General features: G+C 31.9%; 2 protein-coding genes across 4 annotated transcripts; both read left to right on the top strand.

Moving 5' to 3' along the window:
- Positions 1-2,569: 2,569 nt before the first annotated feature.
- On the top strand, positions 2,570-7,735 carry LOC101507936 (phosphatidylinositol 4-phosphate 5-kinase 1-like). Its single transcript, XM_004502950.4, has 8 exons — positions 2,570-4,150; positions 4,258-4,422; positions 4,632-4,797; positions 4,944-5,054; positions 5,144-5,337; positions 5,437-5,567; positions 5,674-5,731; positions 6,774-7,735. The coding sequence occupies exons 1-8, from the start codon at positions 3,150-3,152 to the stop codon at positions 7,084-7,086; spliced, it is 2,139 nt and encodes a 712-aa protein (XP_004503007.1). The 5' UTR covers positions 2,570-3,149; the 3' UTR covers positions 7,087-7,735.
- Positions 7,736-11,374: 3,639 nt separating this feature from the next.
- LOC101508251 (translation factor GUF1 homolog, chloroplastic) lies at positions 11,375-21,841 on the top strand. Of its 3 annotated transcripts, XM_004502951.4 has the most exons (22): positions 11,376-11,664; positions 11,808-11,984; positions 12,582-12,668; positions 13,318-13,374; positions 13,508-13,573; positions 13,928-13,990; positions 14,342-14,386; positions 14,512-14,612; positions 15,105-15,201; positions 15,418-15,489; positions 16,893-17,047; positions 17,152-17,209; positions 17,671-17,751; positions 17,898-17,984; positions 18,126-18,197; positions 18,338-18,472; positions 18,580-18,653; positions 19,887-19,974; positions 20,588-20,665; positions 20,873-20,948; positions 21,237-21,277; positions 21,503-21,841. In XM_004502951.4, exons 1-22 carry the CDS (start codon positions 11,413-11,415, stop codon positions 21,596-21,598), a joined length of 2,058 nt encoding a protein of 685 aa, XP_004503008.1. In that variant the 5' UTR covers positions 11,376-11,412; the 3' UTR covers positions 21,599-21,841. The 3 variants fall into 3 exon arrangements, with proteins under 3 accessions (XP_073225447.1, XP_012571949.1, XP_004503008.1); XM_073369346.1 differs by lacking the exons at positions 20,873-20,948; positions 21,237-21,277; positions 21,503-21,841 and adding an exon at positions 20,106-20,155 and having other exon boundaries at positions 11,375-11,664; positions 20,381-20,654; XM_012716495.3 differs by lacking the exons at positions 20,873-20,948; positions 21,237-21,277; positions 21,503-21,841 and having other exon boundaries at positions 11,375-11,664; positions 20,106-20,654.
- The last annotated feature ends 465 nt before the right edge of the window (positions 21,842-22,306 follow it).

Here is a 22,306-nt window from a genome sequence, read left to right as displayed (position 1 = left end):
GATTTTATCAGATTTTTTTTTTAAATAATAATATTGAAACATCTAAAATTATATTATAGGTTAAGTCTTTTAGATATGTCAAATCGATCTATTTAAATAAATATAAATAATATTTTTTTACTGTTATAATTATTATATTAAATTTTAATATTTTTTATTAAATATTTAATTTTTAATAATTTATATATATTAATCATATTTAGTTGTTAATCTATTTAAATGTATTATTAATTTACTGATATATTTATTATTTTTCTATAAAAGAAAAAATTTATTGTTGTAGTCACTTCAAAAATAGATTGCCATGATGGTTTATGAAGTGACACCACTATGGATTGCAGTGCTACATTCACTGTGACAAAGGTAATTTAATATCACCGGAATGAAAATCACACACTAAAGTTTAAATTTTACAGATACTTGTATTTTAGGGATACGATTTCTTATTGAAAAATAAAAAAAATTAAAATTTATAGATAATTATATTATGAAGATGTGATTTTATAATGCGTTATGTGGTTACATTTCGAAGATATAAAATATAACATTTTAATATGTATTTTTCAATGTGATGTGTAATAATTTTTTTTAAAAAGGTATATATATATATATATATAAACCACATTTTTATATTCATTTTGATATTTTAAAGTAGAAATATACACTCTTACTTAAGGCACGAGGACTAAACTCTGCCACAAAGACTTTGCGTTCTTGACTAACTACAAATAAATTAATATGAAAAGACTCATAAAATTTAAATTGCGTAAAAGTTCTAGAAAACTCAATTTTAGTTTTGTTGGATAAATTTATTGAATATTACGATCTTAAATTTAAATTTTTTAATATTGTTTTAAAATGAAATATAAAAAGAAAAATGTATTTAAAGAAAGATGATGCCTCTATTAGATACATTAATTTTTTAAATATTATTTTTAATTATATTTTATTCTAAAGAGAATATAAACTATATTTTATATTTAAATTTTTACATTGATACTCTATCGTAATTATTCGAATCGAATTTGTCACATCATAATATAATTTTTAAATCAAATGGAGTTATTTTTGTAGTTGTTGTTGTTATGAATTGTCATTAATAGTCAATGTAAAATAATTTTATATTAACAATACAATTTCTTTATTTTTAATTTATTTTATGTTTTTCGATTGTTAGGTAACCAAAGTGTATTTATTGATCTGTAAAACACTGATAAATGTTATATTATTATAAAATTATTTTATGAACTCGTTGATTTTAGATTCTAGGCCCAAATTGAATGTATAAGGTTCGTCATACACGGGAACGAATCACACACTTTTCGCATCATTTGACACCAGTATATATTAGTATATGTTTGCAATTTGCAAATACACATCCTCTTGCTTGATCCCAAGGCACGAATCAGAGTTTCAAATTTGTATTGACTTTTGTCATACTGAGATAAAGATTAAAATTTGAATAGAGCAACATATCATCCCATCACTCCGTTAGCGATTTTTAAATTTAACAAGTTAAACACCTCCATGATTATACGTGATGCCAACTATCAACTCTAATAATAATATTGTATTAATTAGACTAATTCTATAAACAATTTAATTAATAAAAATTGTCAATACTTCATAAGATTCTTCTTAAGATATACACTTTAAGAAATAAAATGATAAAAGATAGCCCACATGATAGGAATAGAGATGAAGATGATATAGAATATTAAATGAGTATATGAAAATAAATTAAACACATGTATTATTGTTGTTTAATAACATTTATTGCGAAATGATTTGTCTAAATTATATTTACTATAAAAGATAAAACAAAATAAAATTACTTTTTATAAATTGCTTTTATAAATTATAATGAGAACTTATAAAAATTAGTTGATAAAATTTTATGATTATTGTTACAAACTCTTAGATCAACAAATATTTAAGTGTGAGATTGTTTCACTTTAATTTAGTTACTTATATCATGAAATTAAACATATACCAAGCATATGCATATTTAGATAATCACGATTCAAATAAAAATTACAAGTCTATTTAATTGTTGTGACTACTTTTTATATCCACATAGAACTTTATCAATTAAACAAGTAATTGGATCCAAGTTTCCGTATTTATGATTGTAGGAACTATACCTTATAACTTTTACGTAATTATGTGTATGTATTTTCTATTGGTTCGAAACATGTTATAAGTGATTTGATAAATTTAAATCAACCAATCAAAAAGTAAACTCAATAATATATGTTAGAATATGCACTTTTAGAATTCTTACATAAAAATAGAAAACATTTTGGACACTTCTAATTCTTCAACTTTTATTTTCTCTTCTATCATTACTTTTGTATGAATAAAATTAATAATATAATATATATTTGAAATAAAATGTCAACTAAATAGATTAACGATTTTTTCTTGTAAATAAGAATGGAGGAGTAGCATATAATTCTCATTTCTATTTGGAAATGTGTATGGAATTTATTAGTGTCCACGCGTCATATTTGAAAAATAAAAATAGGAGAGGTTGGGTTTTTGGCGGTTTGACTTGCATAGCAACAAAGAAAATGCCTGGCTGGCTGCTGTACCTAGAAAAAGAAAAGAAGAAATAAAAGGAAGAAAATATCTACCAGCTGTTGGCATAAAAGTAAACAGAACCGTAGGAAAGGAATTGTAGGTGAATGAATAATAAAGCATACCCTATGAATCCATTCCATTAGATCACACAACAAAATTTGAGGTCCCGAGGAGGAGGACAAGGAAGGGACGATGAGAAATTAGCACAATCCACTACTCAAATTCACGTGGAATATTGGAATTAGTACATTACACTTTACACCACTACCCACAAAAACATACTCCACTCCAAATCTCAAACTTACAAATTATTGCTATTAATTAATTAAATTAAAGTAAAGAAAGAAGAAAGTAGTGCTTCTACACTCCTCCTCCAAAATTGCCAATCTTAGCATTTACCTGTTAGTATATTATTATTATTATTTTTCTTTTCTTTTGTTCAAACCACTCTGTCTCGTGACATTCCACGCTTCAAACGGTAACAACAGTAACCACCGGAAAATGTCGCCTCCGCCGCCGCGGTGACCATTCTCCTCCGAAATCGACGCATACAGAAACAAAAAGAAATGCAAGAGACACTGCTCACTGTATCAGAAGAAAAACGAGAAGGAGTAAAAGAGGAGATGGAAGTTGTAGTAGTAGCAGCACCGTGCCGTCGACCACCGCGAACACGGCGCGTGACACCAACAACAGTAGAAAAACAACTTCCAAACGGCGACGTATACAGCGGAAGCCTCTCGGGAAACGCGCCACACGGCAAAGGAAAATACGTATGGTCCGATGGATGCATGTATGAAGGAGAATGGAAGAAAGGAAAAGCGTGTGGTAAAGGAAAGTTTTCGTGGCCTTCAGGAGCAACTTACGAAGGCGAATTCGTCTCTGGTAGAATGCAAGGTCACGGAACATTCGTTGGTGTAGAAGGCGATACCTACAGAGGTTCGTGGATTTCTGATCGGAAACACGGTTTCGGAGAGAAATGTTACGCTAATGGTGATGTATATGAAGGATGGTGGAGGTTCAATTTACAAGAAGGAGAAGGTAGGTATATGTGGAAAAACGGTAACGAGTATGTTGGAGAGTGGAAATGTGGTGCTATATCTGGTAACGGAATGCTGACGTGGAAGAACGGTAACCGTTACGAAGGTTGTTGGGATAACGGAGTTCCAAAAGGGAAAGGTGTGTTTACGTGGCGTGATGGTAGTGTTTCAGCGGGGAATTGGGGGAATGAGAATGGGAATGAAAGGAATGTGAATAAGAGGGTCTCTGTTTCTGTGGATGGTTCTAAGAGTGTCAGTTTTCCTAGGATTTGTATTTGGGAACTTGACGGTGAAGCTGGGGATATAACTTGTGATATTGTTGATAATGTGGAAGCTTGTATGTTTTATAGAGATGGTAGTGAATCAGAGAATGGTGGTGGAGATTTTTCAGGGTTTGGATATGGAACTTCAAAGTTTTTGCCCAAGAGTCCTTTTTATTCCATCGACGGGGATGTTAAGAAACCTGGTTATACTGTTTCTAAGGGGCATAAGAATTATGATTTGATACTTAATCTTCAATTGGGTATTAGGTGTGTTGTTTTGTGTTGTCTACATTGTTGGTTTTAGTGTTTTGCAGTTTAATTTAGTGTGTTTAATTTGGCGTTCTCATGAAATTTTGGTGTTGTTTTTGTTTTAGATACTGTGTTGGGAAGCATGCTTCGGTGCCTCGAGAGCTTAAGCAAGGAGATTTTGATCCAAAGGAGAAGTTCTGGACAAGGTTCCCTCCGGAAGGCTCTAAGTTTACGCCGCCGCATCAGTCTGTAGACTTTAGGTGGAAAGACTACTGTCCCGTGGTGTTCAGGTGTCTGATTTTTTCGATATCAATTTTGTTTATGTTGAATGTTGATTGATATTCTAGTTTCTGTTGAATGTTGATTGATGTTTTATTTTGTTTCTTTTTTAACCTTTTTTATTTTGATCTCTAAGCAAAGCCAAAGCTTTTCAGTGCATAGTTGCATACTAATTACGTCCTTATCTTTGTGGGAACTTGTTTCCTTGTTGGGTATACAGGCATCTGAGGGAGTTATTTGCGATAGATCCTGCGGATTACATGCTTGCTATTTGTGGCAATGATACATTGAGGGAAATGTCTTCTCCTGGCAAAAGTGGAAGCTTCTTTTACCTTACTCATGATGACCGATTTATTATCAAGACATTGAAGAAGTCTGAAGTCAAGGTTAGTTGCTAGCCTTTTGAAGAAGCATTATATTTGATGAGAAAACTATAAAACCTATAATGTGCAAGGTGAAATCTCACTTTCCAGCTTTTGGCCACCATGCTTTTTTTATCTGTTTTTCAATGATTAGTTGGTGGCCATGTCAGGTGCTCATTAGGATGCTTCCCAGTTACTTTCAACATGTTTCTCAGTACAAGAACTCGTTAGTTACGAAATTCCTGGGAGTTCATTGTGTCAAACCTATTGGAGGTCAAAAGGTTTGGATTATCAAATTTAAATTTTGCACCAAACTTCAATACTATATGAATGTTTGTCATAATATAATGAATACTTTATGGTAAAACAGACTCGGTTTATTGTGATGGGCAATGTGTTCTGTTCGGAGTATCGGATTCATAAACGGTTTGACCTCAAAGGTTCTTCTCATGGTCGTACAACAGATAAACCTCGTAAGGAGATTGATGAGACTACTACTCTCAAAGACCTTGATCTTAGTTTTGTTTTTCGCTTGGAGCAGTCTTGGTTTCAAGAGCTTAAATGGTACAGAATCTTCACTGTGGCCCTGGTGGAATATTTTGTTTACTTTTAGCATTTTTATGATGTTCTTAGAGTTGGTATTTTGTAATGACTTTTTCTCAGGCAACTTGATAGAGACTGTGAGTTTCTGGAAGCAGAGGGAATAATGGATTATAGCTTTCTCATTGGCCTTCATTTTCGCGATGATGACTCAACTAACGAAACAAAAAATCCATCCAATGGGTTGTGTTCAGGTATATGTCTTCTTAATTCCTCCTATCCTGTTTCCACATTTCCTTTCATGTGAATTAATTGGAACCACAAGAGTTAAAATAATTTGTGGGATTATGGATTTGGCAGGCCAGAGGGACATGCAAAGCGACGGCATGCAGGACATGAAGTGGATACCTATAGGCCGGTATGCCCTCCTCTTTATCCCCATATCTGATTGTTTTTGTTGTTTCAACATGATAAATAAATCCTTATGAAATTGCAAAAATGAACTGCTAAGATTGTCCTCCTTGAATTTTCCTTTTATAGTCCCAAAGAGACAAGGTTTGGGGATTTAAAAATGCTGATACAGTTCTATTATTAGCGTAAGCTGTTATGTGAATTCCAATCCATAGTTGTTGTAGAAATTAAAGTCACTAGAGGGAATTTGGATTCAGGTGACATGGGCCATTTTCTATTGCTACATTTTATTTTATGAAAATATTATTTATTTGGGATATAGCATTTTGTCTCTACCACTTGCGTCCATTGCTAGTCATTTCTTTCACTTTTATACATGTGCCGTGTTCTTGAGCTTTAGCCTATCTGGACCCAGGCATAATAATACAAACAGAAGCAAAATGCTTCCACCCTAAACTAAGGAATATGGCCCATGTGCATGCAAATTACAAAGAATATATGACCACTAATCATGTAGAAAAATAAATCTGTGGCAGATGAATTAGCAGCCTCCATTCCTCTCTATCTATGATTTAGTAGTGGCATAGTTGTATCCCTTTCTGAATATGACCCTGTTGGTTGAGATGGACCACATCAACTTGTGTTGTCACTGCCAAGTTATATAAGTTTTGTTGACAACAAATGCTTGAGCTGTCGTTTGATCTTACAGAAAAGGGCAAAACCTTCTTTGCAAAGCTATTTGTTAGTTGAAATGATATTGAGGGAGCAATGGTGTTTGCTAGGATTTAGGCTTAGGAAATATATTTGTGGGCCAGTGACATATAAACATTGTCGTTGTTTCTGATATGCATTAGTTTTTTTTTAAAAAAAAATTCTAAGATATAATTACAGGGTTTTAATTACACTTGACTATCTAGTCTATGCAACAAAGGAAATTAAAAGTTACAATTTATTTGAAAAAAAATTTAACTCAAGGTTTAGAATCTAGTTACATCCTAATTATGCAAATATTTGATTTGAATTATCAACTATGATTCTTGATATACCAGGGGACCTCTAATCCGGCTGGGAATAAACATGCCTGCAAGAGCCGAGAGAGTGTGTAAAGCTGGATTGGATCAGCACACAAGTACTGGAAGTAGCAAATCTACCCCTTCAGAGAGTAGTGGTGGTGAGATCTCTGATGTAATCCTTTATTTTGGTATCATTGACATTCTCCAAGATTATGATATTAGCAAAAAGCTAGAGCATGCATACAAGTCACTACAAGTGGACCCCACCTCCATCTCAGCCGTTGATCCCAAACTATACTCCAAAAGGTTCAGGGATTTCATACACAGAATCTTTGTAGAGGACAAATAACATGCTTGGAGAGAGACACAATAGGAGAATTGAACCAGGACCAACTTCGGCATGGGGACACCTTAATTAGCATCAGAATATATGAGCTGGTACTGCAAACATTGGTGATTTAAAAAAAGCTCAAAAAGAAATGTTGCTGTTAACATTTTGGAAAAGAGGCTTTGGTATTTGTTATTGGTGGCTAAATTTTTCTCATAGCATTAGCCATTGCAAAATGGATTGAGGTCCCACATGCACGGATGCTTTTTTTTTTTTTTTTTTTTTTTTTTTTTTTTTTTTTTTTTTTTTTTTTTTTTTTTTTTTTTTTTTTTTTTTTTTTTTTTTTTTTTTTTTTTTTTTTTTTTTTTTTTTTTTTTTTTTTTTTGGGTTTTTTTTTTTTTTTTTTTTTTTTTTTTTTCCCATTAGGAGGGAGAGTTTGTCAACAATAGTTGTACTTGTACATGCAATGCATCATAGGGCATGTGATGAGAATTTTTTTTATTGCTTTTTGTTAATGTTGTGGAGAAGGGTATATAGGGAATAGAAAAATGTGTATGCATGTGGAGTGGAAGGATTCAAATTTGACCGTGGTGGGGATAAACAACTGTACATACAGTCAAAGATGGACACTGGAATTGAATTGAATTGAATGAATGATTTTATTAACATCTTTGGTTGGATTGGAGAAAGGATCAAAAGGAGATGATTTGCCTAGTGAGCAAGAAAGAAAAGTTCCAAAAGAGGACCCCTCATTCTGTCAGTTTCTACCTTTCTTTGTGGTGTGCATTCAAATGGGCGTTTTCACTTTTGCAGTGAGTAAAGCATAAAGCATAAAAAGAAGAGAAAAGCACAAGAAAGAGTTGGGTGTTTCCTTGGTTCGTGTTCTTTCTTTGTCACTCTATAAACAAAGTTTGAAAAAGCAGAATGACAATAATACAAGAGTATGTCCTTTTTGCTTCTTTTGAACAATACCAAGAAACGATCAACGCGACAAAGCAATAAATTTGGGCACGTAATATGAATAGGTTCGGTATGTGAGAGCGATGGCTATCCATGCCTCTTGTGCTTTTGTATTTTAATAATTCAAAAAAATAGAAACTTGGCATAAAAGAGAGGGTCTTTTCTATTCAAATGCACTCGAGCTATATAAGGTTGATTTTGTATTTTAGGTAAGAAATTGAATGACTAATTTTATAAAAAGTAAAATAAAATGGATGTCGAAGCATGTGTTTAGAAATATGTCATTCTTCAGTGTGGACTACTATTGGGCAAAAGCTTTAATTTGTTGTTTCTAAAATATGCGGCAATTAAATCGTCAGGAAGCATACCTAACACTAACTTTATTTAATATGTTATTGTGAGAGTTTAATTGATGAAGTGAAAGACATCCAAACATTATAAGAAAGATGTTATAGGATTAAATTCAGAAAAATTAATTTAATAATATTTTAAAAAAATTATTTAACATGATAGCTCTACTTTTTCATGCTTGAATATATTAGTAACCATTTATTTATTTTACGATGCCAACATAGGAGTTAATTTTTTTTACTGTTGTTTTTTTTCGAATTATTTGATTTTTGTATGTTATTTACTAGTTCACTTTTCAACACCCATATCTAAGATAAATAGAAAATATATATATATATATATATATATATATATATATATTACTTTTCTTGTACAAAACAAAGTTTTCTTTTTTTGAAAATGATGAAGTTTAAAGATGAAAATGAGAGTAAAAAGATTGAAAGTAATATTTAAAGAAAGATGATATAGGAACATCTACATATTTATTATTTATTTTTATATTGAATTAATAAATTAATTCTTCTGTTTTTATTAATATATTTATTATTTATTTTTATATTGAGTTAACAAATTAATTCCTCTGTTTTAATTTATAAGACTCTTTTTAATTTTTATTTTATTTTGTGTTTTGCCTTTTAGTATAGGACTCTTTACAAAATAATTACACATGTGTTTGATATGTTGTTCTTTTTCCTTTGATGTTTACTAATAAAGTTTTGTTAGGTGTTTAGTTAACAGATTAAGTTCAGATTAATTTACATTTTATATAATTAAGTAAAAAAATGAATTTTTGTGACAATCAATTAAGTTCTATGTATTAATTTACAAAATAATTTTTTATATTTTACTTTATCTTACAATTTCTCTTAGTTTTTCTTATAGACCCTCACTTAAAAAAATCAAAATAAATAATAAAGTCAATGTCATTGTTTCAAACGATAACATTTTGTTTTAATGGCATACTGCTTCATCCTATATATAAATATACTATGATGTGATAACTTTTTTTAAAAAAACAACTTAAATTGATTAGGAAGAGAGTTTGTCTTAAAAAAAATAGAAAGAGTATAAAAGTGGGCTATATTCGACTGTTGGGTGATCGTGCGCCTCTGGCCCGCTGTTCTGCGACTCTGCCTGCTGTGATTCCGAATCTGCCATGTCTAGTTGTATTGCTGTGACTGTGATGGTGTCTCTTCGTTTTTATTTTTTCCATAAAACATCGGTTTTGTTTTACACAAAAAATTGATTATATTATCGTATATGGACTATGGACAAATAAAGTCGAATACGAATACATGTGCAATCACTGAATTCACTTATTTTATTTTATTGGTTTAAATACCATATTTTACTAGTATTTCAAATCTATTACAAACGCGACCTGTACTAAGTAAGCATTTTGATATTTTTCAAGTTTACTAGAGTTACTATTTAAATTTCAAAATTGTATATACTAGTAATTCTGTAAAAGAATCACGAGCACACGGACACTGTACTAGTCAGTAGCAAAAGTGATAGATCACTAGCAGTGTATCTGATTCATTTTGAAAGGTGCGAGATAGATAAGAAATAAAAATACTATATAAAGTGAGATATGGAGTTGGTAATTCGCTCCTTGTGATGGTGAAAGATAACATAACAGATAGTAAATAATTATGAATGGCGTGGGTGGGAACAGGTGGTAACAGTATGGAGGAAGAGACACAGCAACAACAAGCAATTGACAACACCAAGGAATTAGTTGGCACTTCGCAGACATACATTGACGTGGGTGGCTGCTCCTACGAATACATGTTTCTGTCTTTCTTACGAGACATTTCAGTTTCACATTTCTGAATGCAACAACAGTACTAATTTGGGTCTGAGGTTCGGCATACGCATACCAAAGGGCATTGGCCAATACAAATACATACACCAATCTCTCATCAACTCCTCATTCAAAATAAAAAAATCTTATCTTATTTATATTGTGTAACCAAATATAAGTAAAATTAATCATTTATATATATTTATTAAAATAATTAATTATTCACAATTTTATTTATTTATTTCATTTAAAAATTCAATTGTATTATCTAAATACCATTCTTCTTATTTAATTGAAAAAAAAGTCATTATTTTCCCTGACTTTGTGTACGTTAGTAGATCTTGATATTAATTTATCTCTCATTATTTTGAATATTTACATGCAAATCATTAGAATTAGATAGACAAGTGAGCGTCTCTTTGAGAGTATTATTAAGCGTCAAATAACTAGTTTTTTTTTTAAACACCATATCAATTTTGCAACTTTAAATATTTTTTGACAAATTATAATTTGGGTTTAATGCACGTGTGGGTACACATTGACTGTATAAATAATTTTTTCAGTTAATTAATATTAACTATTTATTGTTTATTTAATAATTAATAAAAGTTACAATTATGTAATATAATTATATGATCAATGATTCATATTATTGTAAAATTGATTTATAGGTGGATGCATAATCTTTTTCTCTTATAACTTTTAGTCTTTATCACTTATAACTTAGCAACTTTGAAGAGAATAATCACCAATATTATGAGGCTGGTCAAAGTCATATTATTTAAAGAGAGAAGATAAGAGAATTAGAGGATAATAAAAAGAAAAATAAGAGACTAAAAAAAGTAGACAAATGATAATGTTAGTGTCTGTCTACATTCTACACATTAATATGTATAATAACATACCAGGTTTTTAAAAATATTTTTGTGTAACCATTTTCACGTTTAGTAATGGTTATAGTTTCAAAATGAGAAAGAAAACAAAAAAATAGAATAAGAGAAAGAAGATGAAATGAAAAATGAGAATCATATAAACGCGACCAGTTAAAGACTTAACCGTTAGCAAAAATAGGGGTGTCAATAGTAGGCCATTAGAGGGAACGAAATTAGATAGACGCGTCCAGCCCAATCCAATACGAAGCAAGTGGGTCCCATGGCGCCACAATCAGAAAAAATGACTTGTGTTACGTCTACACCGTGGTCTGGTATAGTAGCAGAGTCACGATTTCAATGGCCGCAGAAATTTGTGGCGGGACTCTATCCTTATCCGTTAAAACTGAATTGCAACGCCAACGGTTATTCCTCCATTCTCAACGAACAACCACCACCAGATTCCACTCATCCAAACCTCGTTTTTCTTTTCGCTCTTCAAATGCCTCCACCTTTCGCCGTCGCTGCTCCTCCGTCTTCTGCCGTGTCGCTACCGATACAGTCTCCGACTTCGATTCCGTCTCCAAAGCAGGCCAGGATCGTCTCTCTAAGGTTATATTCTAATTTGCCCTTCCGCTCTTAACTACTTGTAATTGAAAAACTGTAACTAAAATTGGAACTCTTCTTAACAACTTGAAACTTGTAACTGAAAATTGGAACTGTTCTTAACAATTAACTAACTAGGATTGGTTCAGGTGCCGGTATCTAATATAAGGAACTTCTCAATCATTGCTCATATTGACCATGGCAAATCCACGTTAGCGGACAAATTGCTTCAGGTTACTGGCACCGTGCCACAGCGAGAAATGAAGGAACAATTTCTCGATAACATGGATTTAGAGAGAGAAAGAGGCATCACTATTAAGCTCCAGGTTCCCGTTTTCGTTTTCTTATCTTCATCGAGTTTATAGATAATTTTATATTCTCATATTCACTCAACACTCATCACTATAGTTTCTATTTACATGTGATATATTTCGAGAAAGGTGATGTTAGAAATAATGTACTGTACTCACAATTTTATTTTATTTTTCATCGAATATATTAAGATTAATTTCCTAGTAAATTAGTTTACTGTAACTTTCAGCCTTATTTTTTTATCCTACCAAAACCTGTCCCTCCATTTTCATTCATTCCAAATAAAATGAGAGCTCTCTTACTTTTTGTATTTTCTTTCTAGACATGGAATAGAAAATTGATTATGATGTTCTGAGTATTTGTTTAGACTTTGGATTAGTTTAGTTTGCATTAAAAGTTATTTATCAATTTTTTGTGAGACAGTAAAAAATGTAATTAAAGTTTTTTTTTCGTTTCAAAATAATTTAAACCAAACATGCACTACGTAATGTAATAAATCTTATATGAGAAATGGATGTTTTTTCCCAGTATTTTGGAAAATATGATTTTCAAATTATTTCTGGGAATTGAAGTTTGTATGCCAATCATTTACCTAATTTTGATCATGGCAGGCAGCTCGAATGCGTTATGTGTTTGAAAATGTGCCATATTGCTTAAATTTAATAGATACACCGGGACACGTTGACTTCTCATACGAGGTATGTTAATGTCGTAATTACATACTGTTATATTCTTTATCTTGTAATATTGCAGCAACTATTTCTCTCTTCCTTTCTTCATGTTTCAAATTTGGAGCCATGATCAGTTACAACTCTTATATGGACTTGGAACGAAAAACTAGAGCCTCTTCTCTATCTTGTGTAGTAGTAATTTCAGGAATTTATTTGTAAATAGCATGTTTATGAAAATAAATTGTTCTCTATGTTGGAAACTAAAACCAGAGATAAGGTGACAATTTGGCTGCCATTCTATTTGAACCCCCTCTCTTTTCTCATTCTTCATCACAACTTATGCAAAACCATTCAGGAAAAATACTGTCTTTGGCAAGGATTTAAACTGCGGCCACAGTGGTCCAAAAACCTTGACGTTGTGGCCGCAATTGCTGTTGCAACCCCCTATTTAAAATTTTAAGTATTTGGTTATTAAATCAATTGGATTTCGAACTTACTATTTGGCCATTTGACCATGTCATATTTTTTGATTGATTTCATTTTAAGTATTGGATGTGATTAATTATACAAATCATCCCCTACCAAGAACATTCTTTCCTTCTTATTTTGGTTAGTAACAATTCATCAGAATATTATCAAGGTAATATTATGATTTTGACTATTCATCTATGGCTAGGTTTCTCGATCACTTGCTGCATGTGAAGGTGCTCTCCTTGTAGTAGATGCTTCTCAGGTGATGCTCCTTGTTTTTAGTTTTCTTATTTCCTCTCTAGGTTTATAAATTATAACATTTATGATATGAGGGTGCTCTTCTCACTGTGAGCTGGTTTTTGCTTTGTCGTGAAAATTTGTTTTTCAAATAATAGGGTGTTGAAGCACAAACATTGGCTAATGTTTATTTAGCTCTGGAGAACAACCTAGAAATTATCCCTGTAAGTATGCTGTTCTAGTCTTCTGCTCTTAACTTTTATTTTAATATACTGAGAGACTCATTATCCTTTATAAATGATAATTTTGAATTAGTTAACTCAAATGTATTTTTTATTAAAAAGGTCAGTTGCTCAATTGATATGTGCAATTGATATGTAAGACCATCTTTCAATCAATGATACAAAACAATTGTGTTCTATTATTGCCACAAAGCCCAAAGGATTTTTCTTTTCCAAATTGTAGATGGTTTTGTCTTCTTGTTTTGTTTCTCTAAAATTGTAAATTTATAAAATATGGTTAGTGGACATGCATGCACATCCATCTATTTAATAATAACGCCAGATATTCTGTAACAGGTTTTGAACAAAATAGATCTTCCAGGTGCAGATCCAGAGCGAGTTATCAAGGAGATTGAAGAGGTTTGTTTATCGATTAGACCCTTGATGTCATCATACTCTTAACCTTTGTGTTTCAAGGGGAGTCTACAATTCTTCTCGTTTATGTTTGTTATCTTATGTTGCCATGATTTATTTGTTATTTGACTGATGCAAATTTGTACCAATCACTCATTTAACATTCTAAACTCTCACAATTCCAAGCCTAATTCAAAGTAATTGGAGTGGTTATATTTACACATTAGGTGATTTGAAATTTGAGAATATGTTAACTAGGGTTTCTTGCATTAGCATTGCCTTTTACTTTATTCGTAATTCATGAATCATGCCTACCTATTCATTATTAAATTTATAAGTTGAATTGATTTCTTGTAGGTTGTAGGTCTAGATTGTAGCAGTGCCATTCTCTGCTCTGCAAAGGTCGGTGTTGTTCGTTTATGTCCTTGGTTTTGTCTTGTTTACCACTTCAAATTATATTTAATTCTGACTATGATACTACATATTCATATATGGTGTGCAAACAATGAAGTTACTTTCTTTTGTAGGAAGGAATAGGTATAATGGATATTCTCAATGCAATTGTTGCAAGAATTCCCCCACCTGCTGATACATCAAAAAGGCCATTGAGGGCTTTAATATTTGATAGGTACTCTTTAGAATTTGTAAATATTATTAAACCATTCAATTTGATGATGAAATGAAGACATTTTTATCACATGGACACTTTTTAAGATTTGGATGACACTGATACTATTAACTAATTTGGTAAGCCCGTTGATCTCAAAGTTGTCACATGGACACTTCAACTGTAATTGATTGACTTAATTAAGTCCAAATATCCCATTTTCGTGTCTGAGGTTCTGCCCATGATTCTTTTGTTTGAAAGTTTCGTTCTCACAAGGCTTAAAGTTCAAGGATCTTCTGTTTCATTTTTTGCAGAACTACAGATAGCTTCCATATAATTACTATACACAGTTACACACACATAGATGCTGAGTATTTTACATGCATTGAATATTCCTTTAGTTTGTGTGGTAGTTCAAACCTCCCTTGCATTTGGTGTCAGCCAATATTCATTTACATGTGCTATTTATCCTTCTGTTACTCATATAAATTGTTTCTATGAATCTTAGTGCAGTTACTACGATCCATATAGAGGTGTTATTGTATACTTTCGAGTTGTAGATGGCACTATAAAGAAAGGTGACAGAGTTTATTTTATGGCTAGTGGTAAGGTAAAGTACCTTTCTTATTTTATGATCCTTTCCTCTGCTAACTAAGATTAAGTTTGATGGGGATGAACTTCCTCAACAGTTGCCTATTCATAATTTCATTCTTTAAATCTTCAATGTGGCTGCAAATAAATTCAAATAAGTATAATCACTGGTGAAAACATGGTTGTTGCAGTGGCTCATAATATTCTCTAAAGTAATGTGATTATTAAACTACAGGATTATTTTGCTGATGAAATTGGAGTTTTGTCTCCCAATCAACTTCAAGCTGAAGAATTGTATGCTGGTGAGGTAAAGTAATACTTCTAAATGATTGATTTGCAGGACATATTTCATATTGCCTGCAGTGGTTACTACTATTTTAGTTCTATTAAGATGATGAGATAAAAGTATTGGTCATGGAACAAGATATCACGAAAGACGAAAGGGTTATTTTCATAAACTTTTTAATGATGATCGTGAATTATTTGAACTCAAACAAACTTAATGCTAGAGAGCAGGATCCAAGTTACTCCTACTACTGAAGAATTCAAGAATCTGAGGTAAAAAACATTGAAGAGAATGACTAATGGAAAGGTAGTTGAATCAAGCAATATATCTATTGAAGTATGATTGCATGGAACAGTCTATAGATCAAACAACATAAGATGGCTTACAAAATTGTTTAACAAGATTATGAGGTCCATGAAATAAATAAAAAGTCAAGAGAGAAATAAATGAAAAGTCAAAGATATAAAGTCAGAAAAAGAAATAAATGAAAAGCCACAGATATGGGAGAGAAATATCGGAAACATGATTTCTGCAGAAATAGAAGCAACATAAAATATATAGAATGCAAGTTTAGCAATAGATACAGAAATCCGGACCTAGAAGTGAAAACTGGAGAACATTTAGTACCACCGGCCTCACGTTTTATGTACCCTAGGTCCACCATACAAAGTGGTGGGAAGAGAGAAGGAGATCAACCATAGGATCCAAGCAAGGTGAACAAGACCCACAATGTTCTATGGAAAATAATAATAGGCTGTAAAAAGCGAACAGGATAGTAAACTTAGTTTTGAAGAGATGCGAATGATACACATCGATGGGTGGTTACAAAATATAAGTCAAGAATAAAAATACAATCATTAGAGAGAAAAGCGGGTAGTCCTAATTCCAAAAATGTGGTAGAGTTTCATCTTAGGTGGCTTGTACATGTGTGTAGAAGACATATAGAAGCAACAATGAGGGTTTAATCGGATAGAGATGAAGTAGGCCAAATATTAAGAAAATTGAGTAGTAAATCGTCTATCTTTGGACCTAGTACAGGGAAAGGCTTTGTGGCATTGATTGATCCATGAAGTTACTCACTCTGTGGGAAAAAAAACTTAGTGGCTGTTGTTGTTGTATTGTACTTTTGTTGCTCATATCCCTTCCTCCTTTCCATCTCTTGTCCCATGTGAAGCATGGAAATAGATAACAGATAAATGACTTTTAAGTTGACTGTTGACATAGCAAATATGATGAGACATAATGTATGACACTAATGTATTGTTTCTCAATATTTTTGTGTTTGTCTATGCATATTTTTCTGGCTTGACAACTTTGTTCAATGTTGAATTCGTTCTTCTGTTGCTTTTAACTTTGTAAAGAAAGATAAAAGATGTTTTAATTATTTCTGAAAATTTATATCTCGTCTTATTATGCTCTAATAGGTGGGCTATCTATCTGCATCGATAAGAACAGTAGCTGATGCCAGAGTGGGTGATACAATCACTCACTATACTAGAAAGGCAGACAATTCACTCCCTGGATACGAGGAAGCCACTCCTATGGTGTTCTGTGGCCTGTTTCCTGTTGATGCTGACCAGTATGGATATCTTGTTTGCATATCTTTTCTTTGTTGAACAAAGAGAATTGTATCATTATCCATGAATGTTGCTGGAGTTAATTTTTTTTTTGGTCTATTGGCAGATTTCCTGATCTACGAGATGCACTTGAGAAGCTTCAACTCAATGATGCTGCACTGAAGGTTGCCTTATACTGATATGCTGGAAAATAGTGCATCTTTTGTTTTTAAGCTTTTGGCAAGGGGGCATAATTTGCGTTTTTCTTTATATTCTATCATCTTTCGGTTGTAACTTACTCTTGAACGTTATTGTTCTTGTTTTAGTTAGAATATCTTTAACTATCAATTCACCTTTTCTTTAAGTTGTTTGACTTGATATCTAAGTTAATTATTCTGTTGCACTTTTGAATTAGGTTTCTTTCATGGAAGAAACGTTCATATCAAATCTGCTAGGCATAAAGTTAACTTAAATTATACTATGTACGATTTGAATGCATGGTTTCTCATGATATATTTTTTTATCTATCTCAACTTTGGAACCATACATCCTTGTTCCCTAAAATCTAATTTTATTGCCATTAAGCTGACATTAGTGGGATTTTTTTAAATTATTTGAAAAGTTTATTTTCTTTTCTGGTTTTCAGTTTGAACCTGAGACCTCAAGTGCTATGGGATTTGGCTTTAGATGTGGGTTTCTGGGTCTTCTCCACATGGAAATTGTTCAGGTTTGATTCTGTTGAAGCATCAACTCTTTGAATTGCATAGGAAATTCTTGAATGTTCTTATGTTGCTTAGTTTCTAGAGATATTGTTTTAAGTTCTGATTAACTTCAGAATCCTGGTCTTATATGTTCAAGCTCTTTATACTACAGGAGAGACTTGAGAGAGAATACAATTTGAGCCTGATAACTACTGCTCCAAGTGTTGTATACAGAGTGAACTGTGTTAATGGTGATACTGTAATTTCTTCTCATTCCTAAACTCCGTTTCTATGTAATACTTTCTTTTGGTGAACTGATCATAAAATTGAATCTCCTTTGTATTTTTCAATTGTGTAATATTGACACCACCAATTTGTCCAATTCACATAATGCTTGAAGGTTGAATGCTCAAACCCATCTTTACTTCCTGAGCCTGGAAAAAGGAAATCAATTGAGGAGCCAGTTGTTAAGGTTATTTCTTGCACTTGTGGTGTTTATTGTTCACCTTTTCAAAAATTGAAGCAGTTCAGCTTAAACATATTAATTTATAATTACAAGTATTTTGTGTACACACATATTATATTGTCTTTACTTGCAATTAATGTGTACAGATTGAGATGCTTACGCCAAAGGACTATATTGGTCCACTTATGGAACTGGCTCAAGATAGAAGAGGGCAGTTCAAAGAAATGAAATTTATCACTGAAATTAGGGCGTCGATCACCTATGAATTACCACTTGCTGAGGTAATTGTTTGCTTCAGGTCTTGCCAGTTTACCCTGTAAATAATGCCCTCTGTTTATGTAGCTTGGGCTGCCATGTATCTGAATTTCCTTTTGTATCAATTTTGTAGATGGTTGGTGATTTCTTTGACCAGTTGAAGTCAAGAAGTAAGGGTTACGCCAGCATGGAGTATACCTTTATCGGGTAAATATCTGAAAACCTAGTTTATTGATGATAGTCGTATGGAATTCCGTTGGAATACAAGATGCTGTTGAGCGTTGACTATTATAAAATCCTCGATTATATGGTGTAATCAAAGTAGTTTTCATAAATAATTACATGGGAAATTCCTTTAGTTTGAATTTATCATCATGGTAATGAGAGGTATGAATGGTCAGGGGCTAAGAGAATTTCTCTCAAGCAATTCCAAAACATTCCGATATTCAAGTTAGTATCAGGGGCTGATTCCAATCCAGGATTCCAGGAATATATGGGTAACAGCTGCAACTATACTTAATGACACTTTAAAAAGGAAATAGAAGATTCTATTTCTAAATTACCAACTGGAGGCCACTATTGGCGTTCAATCTTGAGTCATACTCGTACCCTCTTATACAACAACAAGCTTTATCCAATTGGGGATGTTTGACTTCATGGATCAATTGAAATCATTTATATCAAAATCTGAACATTCTGTAAATCCATTTAAAGCAAGTCATTCTTTTAATGGTTTCTCCTAGTGTTTCTTAGGTCATCCTCTAACTGTATGTACAGTATCTTCTATTTGATTCATTTTTCTCACTGGAGCCTCTATTGGTTTTCTTTTTCACATGACCATATCACCTCATTATTCTCATGTATGAAACTTAATTGCACAACATTCATTATTAATAGAGGCTGTGACCAAAAATTATAAAACATTTCTCCATTTCATCTATCCAACTTCAGTACTTCTCCTATGTGTGATATTACCATCTATCTCTAAACCATGCAATTTTTGGTATGATGTCATCCCAGTTTTCACCTCCAAAACATTACTAATTGTGTCTTATTTGACTCGCATACCATATACTTCTTACTTTAACAGAAACCTCTTGATTCCAAAGCTTCTCTTCATGACTGAAGTTCAGAAGTTTCTGGTCTTGACTCGTGTAATACTACTACTATACCATCTTGTATGTCACTTATTGTAGATACATTATTTCAGAATTCAGACACCATGTACTATATAGCACCATTTTACCTTTTTATATACCTTGTACTCTACTGGAAGAGGACGACATTTTTCCAATTTGAAGGGCATTATAATTATTATGTCTACATTTGTAAAGCTATCTTTGTCTCTTGTTAAATGAAATCATTGTGTTATGTGTGAGAAGGCTGTCGTTGCCAAGAATCCTCCTAGTGTTCTGATACTTTCTGTTATTTAATTTTCAGTTACAAAGAAAGTGATTTAATTAAACTCGACATACAGATAAATGGTGAATGTGTGGAGCCATTGTCAACGATTGTGCACAAAGATAAGGTAGCTTGCAAGTTCTCTTTTCTTTACTCTATTTATGGATTGAATATTTTGTATTAGAAATAAAAAAAATTGAATTGCAAGTTTTTGTATTAGACATTAATTATTTTTTTTTAATTTGACATTAAATTAAGGTGTGGGAGTGTTCGCCTTAAAGTATCTGAAGTTAGACATTAAATTTTATGTAAGTTACCTTAAGGCGAACACTCCTACACCCTCTACTTTGGTTGGATAGTGATACCCAACTGATGTGGCATCCTACTTGGCAGGAATCGTAGACAAAATAATTTGTATCAATACCCAACCAAACTAGAGGGTGTAGGAGTGTTCATCTTAAAAAATTGAACTCTATGCTTTCTTGATTTGATATTAGTCTATTTTTAGAAAACTAGAAGAGGTTTATCTGCAGTTAGCAGAAAACTAGAAGAGGTTTATCTGCAGTTAGCTGTCATCTCTGAGTAAAGTATGTTTCCCAAATTGTCTTGTTTTGCATGAGCAATGCTTCATGTGTTATGGACTGTACCTTTATAGTTAAATTTGGCTGCCTATTCATGATTATGTTTTTTATTTTATGCCTAAGCATTGTCAGAAAATCAACAGAGGCTTGTATTTTCAGGCATATTCTGTGGGAAGAGCTTTAACTCTAAAGTTGAAGGAGCTTATACCACGGCAGATGTTTAAAATACCAATTCAAGTAAGAAATGTCTATTTGTAGCATGTTAGTTCATAAAAAAAAAAATTAGTCTTTTTCTTCTATGGTTTTTCTGCTTTATATATGCCCTCCATTGTGTTGTTTACTTTCTCGTTCTCCCCCTCCGATTCAATTATGAAGAGTTGTTTAAATTTTGGTAATAGTCATGAAACTAACCACAATAACACATCCTCGGTATTTCTGTTCTAGGCTTGCATGGGAGCTAAAGTGATTGCTAGTGAATCTTTATCTGCTATTAGGAAAGATGTATTAGCCAAATGCTACGGTAAGACTAGTGGAAAACCTTGGGAGATCTTGCATAAATAAATAGTTTTAACCATAACGTTTTTGGTTTTTCCCAACGTTTTTAGAAGTTTTCTTGTCACTATGGTTCTCCATTTTAGAAAAGAAAAAATCTTCCTCCCAGTAGATATTTAGTAAATATGAAGGGTAACCTATTTACCTATTTTATATAATATTGTTGTTCCTTTTAACTTTATTTTCCTTATCCTGTTCTGACTTACGATTTCCTGGGTTGCTCTTTTTTTTTTTTTCTTTGATGATATTCTTCTAGGTGGGGACATAACGAGGAAAAAGAAATTGCTTAAGAAACAGGTACAATTTTGTATAAATTGACAAATACCATATTTTAATTTTCTCTCTTTTGCAGTGAAAATAAGTAGGTTTTTATTGGTAGTTTTGTTTCTCTTCAATAGTATTTTGCTCAAAAAAGATAATGTTTTTAGTTGCATTATAGCAAGAAGCAGAAATATGAAATTTATACATTCATAATTTTACCTTAGATTGCCCAGAATAGTACTAACGTCTTTCTCCAACCAGGCCGAAGGAAAGAAAAGAATGAAATCTATTGGTAAAGTTGATGTGCCTCAAGAAGCCTTTATGGCAGTTTTGAAACTTGAAAAGGAGGTAATCTGATCATGTTTGCATAAAAGTTGCAGCATTGTATGAAATTGTAAATATATTGGGAAATGTTAGAAATTTGTTGTATTATTTGGTTATTATATGATGCAAACGTTTCTTAGCGCATATGGAATTTTGAATTATTGATTCTATTTGACCTGAAAAAGGTGAAATATGTACACAAATGGGATGATGATTTTTTGAGACTGATGATGATTAAAATGAAAATGATAATAATATATATTTAGTATGCATATATATTCAATCTCAGGATCCAGCGAGTAACAATTTTTCAGTCAACAGGTTCTTAAAAAAATGTTAGGTCGAAAAGATTACAAACACATGTTTTAAAATATGGTTCTTAGGATATCATTATATTTCTGTCATTTTAAGAGAATAAATAATTGTCGGTAAAAATATTAGTTTCATTATTTTTAATATATCCTTTTATTTACAGTTGTATAAAAAGATACAAATTTGTATTATAATTAAAAGTTCTAGAAGACAACAGTAAATTAAATTAATTGACTGATTCTAGATCATTCTAATTTATATGATGTATAAAATATTCAATAAAAGTGGAATTTTATCACTTTTGGAGGATTCTCACTCAAACTTCAAAAGTATTGAAAGATTTATTTTATTGTATTTAAAAAAATTATACAATGTTCCAACTAATATTATTTCATTATGTTTTTTTATTTTCCAAATAATTACATTTCG

Source organism: Cicer arietinum, chromosome 5 (assembly GCF_000331145.2).
Source record: "Cicer arietinum cultivar CDC Frontier isolate Library 1 chromosome 5, Cicar.CDCFrontier_v2.0, whole genome shotgun sequence".
NCBI lineage: Eukaryota > Viridiplantae > Streptophyta > Magnoliopsida > Fabales > Fabaceae > Cicer > Cicer arietinum.
This window is presented reverse-complemented; position numbering and strand designations above follow the sequence as displayed.